General features: G+C 33.9%; 1 protein-coding gene across 1 annotated transcript; it reads right to left on the reverse strand.

The window, feature by feature from the left end:
- Window positions 1–6984: 6984 nt before the first annotated feature.
- On the reverse strand, window positions 6985–7827 carry LOC6038733. The gene is made up of 2 exons (XM_038255484.1): window positions 7530–7827; window positions 6985–7471 (listed from the first exon to the last, which is right to left on the reverse strand). Exons 1-2 carry the CDS (start codon window positions 7813–7815, stop codon window positions 6987–6989), a joined length of 771 nt encoding a protein of 256 aa, XP_038111412.1. The 5' UTR covers window positions 7816–7827; the 3' UTR covers window positions 6985–6986.
- Between the last annotated feature and the right edge of the window lie 5986 nt (window positions 7828–13813).

The raw sequence follows: 13813 nt of genomic DNA on the forward strand, positions 1-13813 counted from the left end.
TTTTGGTCACACTCTGAAAGGTATTTCACACCTCGAGCAGCTGATTCCTGGGTTAGTTAACCCTCAACGGTTTTTATTTCAGACTTTTTTTCTTCTTTTAGAAATTTTTTAATTGTAAAATGCAAAATATTTAATAAAAACTTTAGAAATTCGAATTAAAGCAATTTGGTTGCAATAGAGGGTTAAACAAAGCATAACACAACATACTAAAGTAGTACATGTTATTCGTCAGAAGTCCTCCAACCACCTCGAAGGAGGTCCAACCGACTAAGTGGTAGAGCTTTTTTTTTCCTAGTTCATACTACTAGCCCACTAATTGACACCATTCGCTGACTTAATAAATCAATCAAAGTCACCCCTCGGCAACACTCCCCGCTTCCAACCTCCCCACGGCCAAACTTCAGAAGGAAAACGCAATTGTTCACCTAGGCCAAGATATTTTTTGCTTACCATTGCCATTGTGGGTCCCAAAAATAGCTCCCCCTCGAGGAGCAACTGCGCGCCATCGATATTTGTTTTGACTGGGCCCACCACGCAGACACGAGCGGCCTCACCAGGGTGGCTGTCCCCCCGGTGACACACGGTGCGGCCACAGGACAGTAATGGCCGGGTTGATTGACTTACTGTGTGCCAAGACTGAGGCTGAGTGAGAGAGGTTAAATGTGAAGTTTTTTATCCGTGTTTTTTGGGGCTGTGAATAGACTGAAAACACTGATATTGGTGTTATAAGTCATGGTGCACCTAGAAAAAAATTTGGACTCACATTATTATCATTTATTTGATAAAGTAAGAAAAAATCCAACCCTGAAACTCTCAAAATTAAATTCTAGAATTCATTTGGAAAGGTCCTATAAACATAACTTCTTGAAAAGTTTTCAAAAACAAGAAAAAACTATTGATTTTTTAGAAAGACAATTTGAGTCATTGTATTAACAGCACAAAATTCTTTTGATAATAAAGTTAAAAACTAGACACATTTTGGGGTCAGTGAACTTGAATTTTGAAAAAATGTTGATTTTTAAAATCCCTTTTGTCACCAAAATTGATAAAAATCAAAGTATCTTATTAAAAAAAAATCTAAACATTTATGATCAGAAAACAATGACAAAGACAATGATTGGGCAACACTAAAAAATCTAGATTTCGTACACCAGGTGACTTTCATAGGATTTCAATTTGTTTTTGGAATATTTTCCAACAGGTAAGGTTTTTCCCAAGAAAATTATTTTTAAAACATGTACTGGGGTAGGCCACACAATGTTCATGCACTATATTGGAAAAAAATTTCAATAGTGTTTAGAAAAATAGTAACGTTAAAAAATCATAAATTCCGGGTTGACTTTGATAGACATAGTTTATCTTGTTAAAACCATATTTAATATGTTAAAACTTTATTTGTTCGTTGAATGTACCATCACTAAAGAAGCTGATATTATTTTTAAGGAAAAAAACAATGTTGTTATTTAGTTAACTAAGTTTATAAGCTTTTAAACAAAATACATATAAATTTTAGGTAGCATTGTTAAAGAGTCGGATTTTTTCTGAAATTTGTTAAAACTAGTTTTGTTTATAAAAATTAACGATTTATATTGCATTTTACACTGAATTTGAAGCTCGAATCACAAGTTTTCAACATTTTACATAAAATTTGGTCAAAATTGGATATAAATCTGGATATGTTTTATTTTTTTATTATTTACAGGCTTATTTAGCCTTCTCTTATCCGTTTTCTGATTCAAAATCATGTTCATTGAGAAAATCATGACACTTTGAGAAGTTTAAAATAGTGACTTTCATCAAATACCATTTTTTAGTCCAAAAAAGTGTTCTAACAGTAGTTTATGCAACAAGTTGCAAAACAAAGATTTTTCAGCACGAGTTATACATTTATCCAACGAGGTTTACCGAGTTAAATGCGGAGAGTGCTGAAAAACACAAGTTTTGCAATTTAATGTCAACATTCATGTGTTTAGTAAAAACACCGTTGAAAACAACTTTTTTTTTGGAAAAATGTATCTTTTCGATACTAGTGTTGAAAAGTTACACATTTTAGCACCCATTTTAGTGCTGAAAAGTTGAACTTTCTAGCAATGGTATAGAACAGGCCGTTTCGTTTCTCAAAAATAAAAAAATAAAAGTTGTCAAAAATATTTAGAAAAGTTTTAAACAATTTATAAAATTTAGGAAAAAATACATCCAGTGTCGTATTTTTCCGAACATTTTGTTGGTTTAAAAAAAATGATAATCAAAAATATCATTTGCAGCCTCTTATTTTTATGTCCTCAAAGTTAAATTTAATAAAACATCAAAATAGCTTAATCTGCGTTGTATTTTCTTTTATTGAAACGAAATTTCACATTATTTTTGGAATATTGTGTAATTACGAAATATGTTCCCATGTTGCTTTAAACTTAACATTGCATAATTCGCTATCATGTACAACATTTTTCTAACTTAATGATCTACATTTCTTGAATTATTCTAATGAACAATATCTTCAATGAAAAAGTTCAGAATTTTCAATTGTTTGAGTTATTGCATTCGTTTAATCTTGATCAATTAAAAAAATGTATGTTTTGATTTTTTAATTTTTGATATTAAATGAATAAATCAATAAAGATATTGAGCAATTCTCTACGAACACGGTCTTTCTTTAATTTATTTTTTTGTTTTTTTTATCTGGCTGAAATGATATATGAAAATTCGAAAACCTGTATCTTTTGAAGCAAGTTTTTGATCGATTTGGTGTCTTCGGCAAAGTTTTTGGTATGGATAAGGACTACACTGAACAAAAAAAAATGATACACGGTTAAAAAACATGGTGATTTCTAATTTAACATTTTGTCACTAAAACTTGATTTGCAATTTTCTTATATGTTATGGGGAACATCGAAAATTTTAAGACTGAGTTATGATTTTTTGAATTAATACTGATTTTATTAAAAAATCGAAATATAGGTCACACAAATTTTTCAGCTTAATTTTTCGATGTAAATTCGTATTTTCAGCACAACATCTTTTAAGAAATAATGCACAGCTATTGTTGGTCAAAACTCTACCACTGTGCAACATCATCCAACATCCAACAGTTCAATATACTAGCCAAACAACAAAACCTCCAGTTCAACGTCATGCCTCCACTCACGACTTGACAATGTGGCCTAGTAAGGACTGCTCCCTCTCAAAGTAGTCTCCCGGCGTGACGAGTCGCCGCCACAATGTCCATCGATACACACTCACACGGGTGACTTGGGTAAGTGATCTGCACGACAAATTGTCGATATCGATTTCTAGACCAGACCCTCGAATGCGACCCAGCTTGACGACCTACCACCATGCAATTTGCCCCGGGCAGGCCAACTTTGTTCGTGTCGACCGCTGCTTGTCCAGAGGGTTGTCTCAGGGTACTCCAACATGAGGTTGGCACGAGTTTTATGATTTGAATAAAATTCAAACTTTTGTGATGAAAAAGGAAGGCCGCTTTCTTCCAACCTTTATTCCATGTTCCTAGTAGTTGAATAAAATAGAAACTCTTGTCCAGGCAAAAACCTAAATCACTCTCTTTTTTTTCCTAATGTGCATGTTCATGGTGACCTTGAGCGGTCTGTCAATTTTGCTGTCACCGTCGAGTCGTGGCCTAATGGACCTGGTCAATCCCAAGCAGTTTGGAATGTTCCTCCGACTGACTAGAGAGTCCGCCTAGATGACTCAATTTCCAGACTCCCAATTTCAAGTCGGTAGCCTCATGTTCTTGGAACAGCAAAAGGGTTCTTCACCGAGAGTCGTTAAACTCTTTTTCTTTTCTTCATTCACTAATTCGAATCTATGTAATTCCGATTACGGCGTGCTCAAACAGAAGGTTTCTCCCGGGGTTGATCAATTAATTTAATAAATTTTATGGCACCTTAAAATCAACCAACCAAAAAGCGCTACCGTACGCAAGTGTCTGACTTGGGAACAATTCTTGAAATAAAAAAAAAAAACTCGAGAAAAAAAAAAATGAAAAAGCTCATTCAAGTGGTTGTCCCGGAATCCCGGATTGACGCGATTCATCAGTCACTCAATCCCGAGCCTCTGGTGGTGGTCAATTGTTCTGTTGATTCGAGGAAATTACTTTTTGATGAAGCAGTCGGATACTTGACTCGTTGAGGTCTTGGGAAGAGAGGAAAGAGATTTCATCAGTTGTGGTGGCGCGACGACGACGGTGGCGACTGGTGATTTGAATGAATGACTAATTCGTGGGAATTGATTGGAATGAATTGATCGTCGTTGACGCGTCAATGCATCGGGAATGCGAAGTGCGTTGTTGAGAACCCCATCATCAGAAAAAAGTTTCAACCAAAAATTAAAAACTAAAAACTAAAAACTAAAAACTAAAAACTAAAAACTAAAAACTAAAAACTAAAAACTAAAAACTAAAAACTAAAAACTAAAAACTAAAAACTAAAAACTAAAAACTAAAAACTAAAAACTAAAAACTAAAAACTAAAAACTAAAAACTAAAAACTAAAAACTAAAAACTAAAAACTAAAAACTAAAAACTAAAAACTAAAAACTAAAACTAAAAACTAAAAACTAAAAACTAAAAACTAAAAACTAAAAACTAAAAACTAAAAACTAAAACTAAAAACTAAAAACTAAAAACTAAAAACTAAAAACTAAAAACTAAAAACTAAAAACTAAAAACTAAAAACTAAAAACTAAAAACTAAAAACTAAAAACTAAAAACTAAAAACTAAAAACTAAAAACTAAAAACTAAAAACTAAAAACTAAAACTAAAAACTAAAAACTAAAAACTAAAAACTAAAAACTAAAACTAAAAACTAAAAACTAAAAACTAAAAACTAAAAACTAAAAACTAAAAACTAAAAACTAAAAACTAAAAACTAAAAACTAAAAACTAAAAACTAAAAACTAAAAACTAAAAACTAAAAACTAAAAACTAAAAACTAAAAACTAAAAACTAAAAACTAAAAACTAAAAACTAAAAACTAATGACAAAAATAACAAAAATGACAAAAATGACAAAAATGACAAAAATGACAAAAATGACAAAAATGACAAAAATGACAAAAATGACAAAAATGACAAAAATGACAAAAATGACAAAAATGACAAAAATGACAAAAATGACAAAAATGACAAAAATGACAAAAATGACAAAAATGACAAAAATGACAAAAATGACAAAATGACAAAAATGACAAAAATGACAAAATGACAAAAATGACAAAAATGACAAAAATGACAAAAATGACAAAAATGACAAAAATGACAAAAATGACAAAAATGACAAAAATGACAAAAATGACAAAAATGACAAAAATGACAAAAATGACAAAAATGACAAAAATGACAAAAATGACAAAAATGACAAAAATGACAAAAATGACAAAAATGACAAAAATGACAAAAATGACAAAAATGACAAAAATGACAAAAAATGACAAAAAATACAAAAAAAAAAATACAAATGTGACAAAAAAAATACAAATGTGACAAAAAAAAAAATAAAATACAAAAGTGACAAAAATAACAAAAATGTCAGAAATTACAAAAATTACAAAAACGAAAATACTTTTCTTGTCTTTCATCGATTTTATCGCACAAAATAAAAAAGTTTTGATATTCTTTTTTTAAATTGTTGGGTTCAACTCCCTTCCAGCAGACGATGCACAGCATTCAACTTCCCCCTGGAATAAAAAATGACATTCAAATAGCTAGTTGTGCCCTTCCGTCGTCCACAAACCAGGCCACTCATCACGCGGTCTTCACCGGTCGTCATTTTTCAACCCATCACTCATCGTGTCTCCGCATTCGTTGTGGCTGCTGGTGCGATGACCAGGAACGGGCCAATTTAACAGGTGCCTTCATCTCCCGGTCATCACGTGGCCATTCCTGCTGCTCCTGTTGGTTGTGGCCACAGCAAGAACATCGAACCATCAATAATATCTCCTCTGCTGCGGCTGCATGTTGGCTATTGAGCTTCCGTCTTACTCATCACTTTCATCGGCACCCGGGAAGCGGTTGGGGAGCCACTTGGAATCTTGAAGCTGCCTTCGCAAACAGGTCAGCAACGCCGGGGAGTGCGATCGGACTGCGTTCGATGCTATCGAAGAAGACGAAGGTCGTGCTGGAGGAGTTCTTTGCAGGAGTCAGGAGTTAACTTTTTTGTTTCAATTTCCTGAAAGTGCTGAACAACGTTAGTGATTTCCCAGAGAAAGGGTCCAAAGATTGCGTGAAGCAGTGGCGGGAAAGAAATTATGATTGCTTTTGCTGCCTCCTCACTTTATGTTGTTTTTTTTTTCTCTCGCTGCATCTCATCTTGGGACCCCAGCATCATCATCATCAACCGCCTCGTCGTTCGCCGTCCACGATGGTCGTTTCGTGACATCGAGGAGATCGAGATAGTGGCTATAATTTATTATTATTTGCATGTAGCTGTACATTTCTCGTGGTAATTACTCAGAGGATGCTCAAACAGGTATCTCCCTTAACTTGGCCCAGGTATGCTGCTACCGCTGGTTAGTGCATTAATTATGACCCGCAACACCTCTTCAGTCACCTGGTGGCTGAATTCCTGTCCCCCGAGAGAGCGTCAGCCGCACAGCTTCCAGCCTTAGATATAGAGATGTCTGTCCATGCAAAACTAATGGATTATGAGAGATCTCCCGTTGGTTGATCCCAAAAGCCACCGCCCAGCAAAGTGACAACCAACCAAACCAGCCTGCGAGGCAAATCTTTGGGGGGAATGGAATTTATTTAATGGATCTGTTCGCATCCATCAGGATGATAGGAGGACCAGCTTGGTGGGTTGTGTTTGGCAGAGACACAACTTATATCTGCTGACACCATCGGGAGCTGGTCCCTTCCCTGAGGGGATTTCACAAACTAGTTCCGAGACGGAAGCCCGAGAATGCACTCTTAACGGTTGGTGACAACTGCAATTTGAGGGATTGAAGGAAATTTAATCATTTTGGACATTTTAAAAACATTGTATTTCTTCATTACTCTCGGCATCGCCACTTTTTTCACCAATTCTTCCAATCCTTGAAAAACAATTATCCCCAAAACTACACTCGCTGCATTCAACCACTTTCAAACAAGAATTCATTCCAAACTTTTCAACCCTTGAACACCCCGTCGCTGGAACCCCCTTCGCGGAGCCAGTCCCGCCCGGCAGGAGAGGACAATCGTAGAAGAACACCACCGGAACGTCCCACTTGCAAAATCCGACGTACTTGGACGAGAACGATGGATCGTCAAACTGCAAAAAGGGCACAATTTCACCGTCCTTGGTGACGGTGACGCGACCTCCGCGGTGAATTGCTACCGTCATCATGAGTGGCTTGTAAATGTTCATCACATCCCGCAGGTGAAACGCTCCCAGATTGATCGGGTTCATCGACGTTGGGATCGTTCTAGGAAATTTTCGGATGTCCGTTCGAGTGTTGTCGTAGTGTGCCAAGGCTACACAATTAAAAAGTCAGAATAACTTAAAAACACTTCAACGTGAAAAAACACTCACCAATTTCCGTCATGGACGTTTCCGAGTTGGTCGAAACCGACGTAAATCTAATCGCTGCATGTTTGTCTCCCAAAACACCAATTCTCATACGGGTCACTCCTTTGTCATCGGTTTGAACATTTTTAAACAGGCTCGTGTCAAAGTAAGGATGTGCGCTGTAGTATCCCGAGTGACTGTTGAACTGTTGACAGCCATGGAGTCGGTCAAATTCGTTGCCTAACAAAGAATTGCCAGCATTCGGCCGAATTAAAAGAATACACGAAAGAACAACGAATGGCAGAAACATCTTTACATGACTGATTTCCAGTTGCTACTAAATGACTAGAATCTTACCTTCCTAGAAGCTGAGTCTTCTTATCACTTTGTTTTTTGTGGCTCATTTGTTTAGTACAGCGTAATCACTCGTGATAACAAACTTATTGAAATTTGGACTGGTTCACAGAGGTCTGAGAAATATTATGTTTTTGTCCCATTTCTATTTTCAGCGTATCAAGGTACTGATAGGCCAAATATTAAATTAATCAATGAAAATAATACTCTTTTGAAAATTTATCAAAACATTGAAAAATTGCATCAGTGCAATTTTCTAGATTTTTGTAAATTTTGTCAAATTATTTTTTATTTCTATTTTTGATTTGTTTGAAATTATGTCAAAAGAAGTCATTTGTTATCTTAAGTTTGTCCATACAAGTTCTCGTATAATTTTAGCTGCTGAACATACAAAAAGCCAACATAAATATTTTAAAAATTGAATCTTGAGATGGGATTTATAGATCGATTTGCAGTCTTCAGCATAGTTGTAGGTTATTGTTTGGAGTTTCCAGAAAATATAGGTTCACGAAAAAAAAACTTTAATTGTTTATCGTTTAAAATAAATTGGTACCGGAAATAAAGATAAAAAAAGATTTTTGAAAAAAAGGAAAAATTGACAAAGATTTTTTTTTAAATAAAAGATCACCAATTTAAATTATTGGGAATCTGTAAAATGTTCAACTAAAAATTGCTTCATGAATGAAAAGCACATCTGAAAAAATGTTTTAAAAAGGCTAAACAAATTTCCAAAACTACTTTTTATTCTATTCTTTGTCGATCGGCTCCTGTTTGATGAGATACTGCCTCAGTTTAAATTTTGTAGAAAACGAGCATTTCTCACTGTTGTATAACTCGGAAAGTTAAGGTTTGATTTTCAAAAAAATCTTCTGCTCTTTTTAGAATAATAATTCTTTATTTGAAAATCAAGTTCAACATATTAAAACGTCCGAAATTAGGGTTGAAGCCATTTTAAAAACATTGTCATAATTCAATAATCTGTATTTTTTTTAAGTATAAAGAGGAAAACATTTCACAAAAGTTTATTTAGTCAACATTTTAAATAACAATCCAAAATTTTCAAACATTTTGATCGATGAAAATGCAGGCTTCTCAAACAAAACTGATAGAAACTCACTTTTCACAAAATTTCAAATTTAGGCTACAGAGCTCAAAAGAGATAATTGAAAGAAATTTCACAGGCTTTCAAAAAAAGATATTCTTAGGTTCATTATATCTGAATTAAAAAAATAATTAATCAAAGAAAAAACAAACCTTAAAAGTTAACATTTCACACACTCAGTGGTTTTTATTAAATAACAAGCCAAGACGTTTTTATAAAAATAATTGATTTTTCTTTATTGATAGTTTTAAAATTTTGTTCGACAATATTTAATTTTCTTAAAAAATTGTACATTTTCAAACAATTATATTTTCGGTAAATGAAACTTACTAAACTGTAGAAAAGAAAAAAAATGAACGTGAACTTTGTCTTAAGGGGTAACTTTCTTCGATCACGAATCCGAGATCCGGTTTTTGATATCTCGTGACGGAGGGGCAGTTCAACCCCTTCAATTTTAGAACTTGCAAAAAAGACATGATTTCCTTTAATTTGCAGCCTGAAACGTTGATGAGATAGAAATTTTGTGTCAAAGGGACCTTTATGAAAATAAGAGGCCCGATTTGATGGCGCCAATCATCGAAAAAAAAAAAAAACTAAACAAGTTTTAAAACCCCTGCCATTTCCGTTACTTAATTGTCAAAAAATTTGGAACATGTCATTATATGGGAAATTTAATGTACTTTTCGAATCTACATTGACCCGCAAGGGTCATTTTAAATTTAGAACAAAAAATTTCATTTTAAAATTTCGATTTTTGCTAGGTTATTTTTTAGACTGTAACAATATTCTACAGGCAGCAGTTATTTGTTAGAGTTATCGCGATTTCACGAAAAAAAGTTTTAAAATAGTTACTATAATAGTGTCTGTCGCGGGTGACCATGAACGGCCATGATCAACGATGAACATTTTTTTCAAAACTTTTTTTATGTTTCTATATCAAAATTTTTGTAATTGTCTGCTCTACAACTTTGTATATCATTAATAAACTCTAAAAAATAACCCTGCGAAGTTAAAAACAAACACGATATTTTTTAATGAAAATTTTTGTTCCAAATGTAAAAACTATCCTTCTGGGCTAATGATGATTCAAAAGTACATAAAATTTCCCTTAAAATTGAATATTCCAAAAATTTTACTGATGAGTAACGGAAAATGGCAGAGGTTTTGAAACTTTATAAGTGTTTTTATTTAATGAAAAATACGTGTTTTCTTAATTTTGAGCCTCATCACCGTTTCAGGCTGCAAATTATTGAAAAACACCTCTTTTTTCACATATTCAAAAATGAAAGGGGTCGTACCGACCCTCCATCACGAGATATCAAAAAACGGACCTCGGATTCGTTATTATGGACAAAAGTCACCCCTTAGAACAAAGTATCACGCAAATCGAACAGGGATCGGGGCAACTGCTGTGTGAGTTAGCGGAGAATTTTCCATAAATTGAATGAATTATGAGTTGTGCCTCGGTGGTTAGCGGCTTCTGCTGTAGATCCCTAAGTTGCTATGGGGCGCAGGATCAATTTTCACCTTATCCTCCTGGACTTCTATCGAATGGGGAAGTAAAACGTCGGTCTATTTTTGTAAACAGGTTTTGAGTGACTCACCACACAGATTTCGCTTGCTTTGCTTTTTTTATTTGTGCTGGTTGATTTTTTTTCAGTAATTTTTTTAAGAGTCATCAGTAATCCATAATATTTCTCATAAATAAGATATTTTTTAAGTTTGAAATACCATTCTACTCTTATATTTTTTGATAAACCTTTTATTTTTATTTTATTTTAAAACACTCGAATGCATTCCAAGCACGCATATTCTGCAAAGCTGCTAATTACAATAAATCATCGCAGCCAAACAGATCCTCACAAACCCACGAGATAATTGAAACCCTGAGCAGCCACTACTGACTGCGTTGCACAAAACAACCATCCAAGATATTATTTTTTGCGTTCATTTTCCACGTCCGAACTGATTTACGACCCAAGTGAAATGTCATTCCGTCAATGGTGGCGCGCAGCTCGTTTATGAGCTATCCGAGCCGAAATGGTCATAATCGTCCCCGAGGACACAGCACCGTGGTCACCGTGAAGAAAACGTCAGTCAGTCAGTTTCGACCCTGAGGGACTTTTTGCCGATGCGAAATATGAACAAGCAATAAAAGTTGAGAATAAATCGGCCCTTTGTATGGGAGTGCGGGTTGAAGTTGTGTGTGTCACAAAACGTTTCTTTGCCACCAAGGACTGGGAATCTTGATGGGAGTGCACTTTTGAATGCATTCAGAAATAGGGTCTGTTTGCAAATTTTAATAATACTTTATGTTTGATTTTTGGGTTACATTTTGGTTATTATTTTTTAAGCTAAATTACAAAAACTAAGATATTAAAAAGAAAAAAAAAACATTTTCTCTCACAAACTCAATGCAATTTTACAGAAAAAAAAACTCAACTGATAGCGATCGACCCGCAGACCAGTGCGCGATGTCAATCTGGGCTGGCCTTTTAGTGCTTCCATTTGGCCTCGAAACCACCTTCTTTCAAGTCAGTCAGCCGATCTGATCTGTGCCGAGAACACACACACACACACAATGGTTGGTTATGAAAGAGCCTTGCGCAGGTGCATAAATCAATCTCGCTGGAAGGGATTTTTCAACCCTTGAAGAGTAATTTTGAAGTCCCTTTTCGTCTCAAAATGGACACGATTCAAAAATGTATTAAAAATATAAACAGGCCACAATTTTTTTAAATGTTTTTTGAATGAAAATTATTATATTTTTTTATATTTTGTTTTCTCCTGAAAAAATATATATTTTAAGGCTGAGTTTATATCCAACAAAATTTTAAACTTTGTTCAGCAGTTTTTAATGCATCGAATAATAATTTTGAGTAATATATTTGGTCCTTTCTATAAAAATGATTTTAAATGAATTTAAACCAAACCCAACGTTTTCAAATTTCCACGAAAAGTGTGTTTAGACTATTTCAAATGGAACTCTCAATTATTTGAGCAACATTTCTTTTTTAATGAGAGACAAGTAACATTTCTTTTTTAATTAGAGAATCACAAACACACAATTTTTAACATTTACAAGCGAAACAATATTTGCCATGATGTAACAAGTTGGAAATAAGAGCTTATCAATTGACACTAACCAAAACTAAATTTTTACATAAAAACATATTTATAAAAGGATGTGTTTTAGCAAACAGCAGTTTGACAAACAAAGTAAAAAAAGTAAACTTAAGGAAATTTTCGAAGTTTTAAAAAAATCAATTGATTAGGTGCATTCTCATAAATTATTTTTATATTGTTGAAAAATTGAACAATTTTCGAGTTTGTTTACCTAAATCTTCTTAAAGCATTGTGCGCTTTATGTAAAAGTCCAAACATTTTTGTTTGAAAATTAGATTTTCCAGCTATTTTTTTTTTTTGGCAGACGAGATTATTTTTTCCATTTTTTTTTCAATGGAACCTGTATCATATTTTGTATCATCTGAAATAGAAGCGTTAAAGATAAAAAATTTGAAAATTAAAATATTCGTTATTTTATTGAGAAAAAAAAAAATGGTTCATAAAACCTTGTTGTAGAATAACCTTTTGAAAAAACTGCAATTGATAAATGCATGAATCCACTATTTAATAAATTTCATCTACAATTCTTTATTCATAAACATAAAGAGTTGAAAAATTACATATTTTTCAGGCAATTTATCGTTAACCCTTGTTTTAAGATTTAAATATTTTATTTAAAAAAAATGAATAGTATCAAGGTATGACAATCACGTTACGTTTGAAATAAGGCAAAAATCAAAAAAAAAAATATTATTTATCTAAATTTTGGTAATCATTTTCACTGCTAAGGGATAAGCAACCAAGAAACCCGACCCGAGACACCATCACACGTCGATCGAATTTCGGGGGGTTTTTCGAGGAACAAAAAGTGTCCCAGAAAATCGGATTGGAATCGGTCAGCTGCCGGAAAAAAAATCGGAGATCTTGGTGCGATAAAGATGTTGGCATTGAAGTGGAGATTCTTTTTTTGTTTTTTGCTGTTCAGAAACCCAAACTGACGTTTTGCGATCGATTCTGGGCGGCTTTTGGCGATAGCATCTACCGCGGGCACGCGGTGATGAAGATTACCGAGAATCGGGACAGACATGTCGGGGAACACCAAAGAACTTCTCGGGAAGGATCAAGATAATTCTTCGATGCTATTTGACCTACCATATCGAGATGATTTTAAGGTTGAAACGTTAAATAATATGGTTAAAACATTAATTAATAAATGAGAATGTTTTTGTGAGAATGTTACATTGCATCTAAAAGCATCAATCTTTGAGTTATCGAAAAGGCAAATTATTTGACAACTTGTTTGCCAGATAAACTTTCAACAACATCAGGGTAACGTGCTGCAGAAGTCAAAACAGAATAAAAAAATGACAAAACCTTTCCCCGAAAACGCCACGGAGCGACGTTTTTGGCGACGATTTTATCTGGCGTCATATTTCTTCTCAACGTCCACAATATCGGCCCCGATCGGCCCCCGGATTTTTTATACTTCGATCCCGCCAGGTTGTTGTTGCTGGTGTCGAGCAAATGTTTTCATGTTTCTTTCACTTTATGGGGGGTTTTGCATCGGGGTGTCATTTAATCGTGATAATTTTGAGGGGAAGAAATTTATTTATTATTACTTGAAGGATGCTGTTGAGACGTCAAATTAATATTACAATAACAAACAAAAGCCAAATTTATGAAAATGAACTGAACTCATTTTTTCATATCAACTTTAAAAATTGTGTGACTAAATTGGTGGTAATTGGTGACCTACCAACCCTTGTCGGTCCCCTTCAAAGAGTCA

Source organism: Culex quinquefasciatus, chromosome 2, assembly GCF_015732765.1.
Source record: "Culex quinquefasciatus strain JHB chromosome 2, VPISU_Cqui_1.0_pri_paternal, whole genome shotgun sequence".
Taxonomy (NCBI): Eukaryota; Metazoa; Arthropoda; class Insecta; order Diptera; family Culicidae; genus Culex; species Culex quinquefasciatus.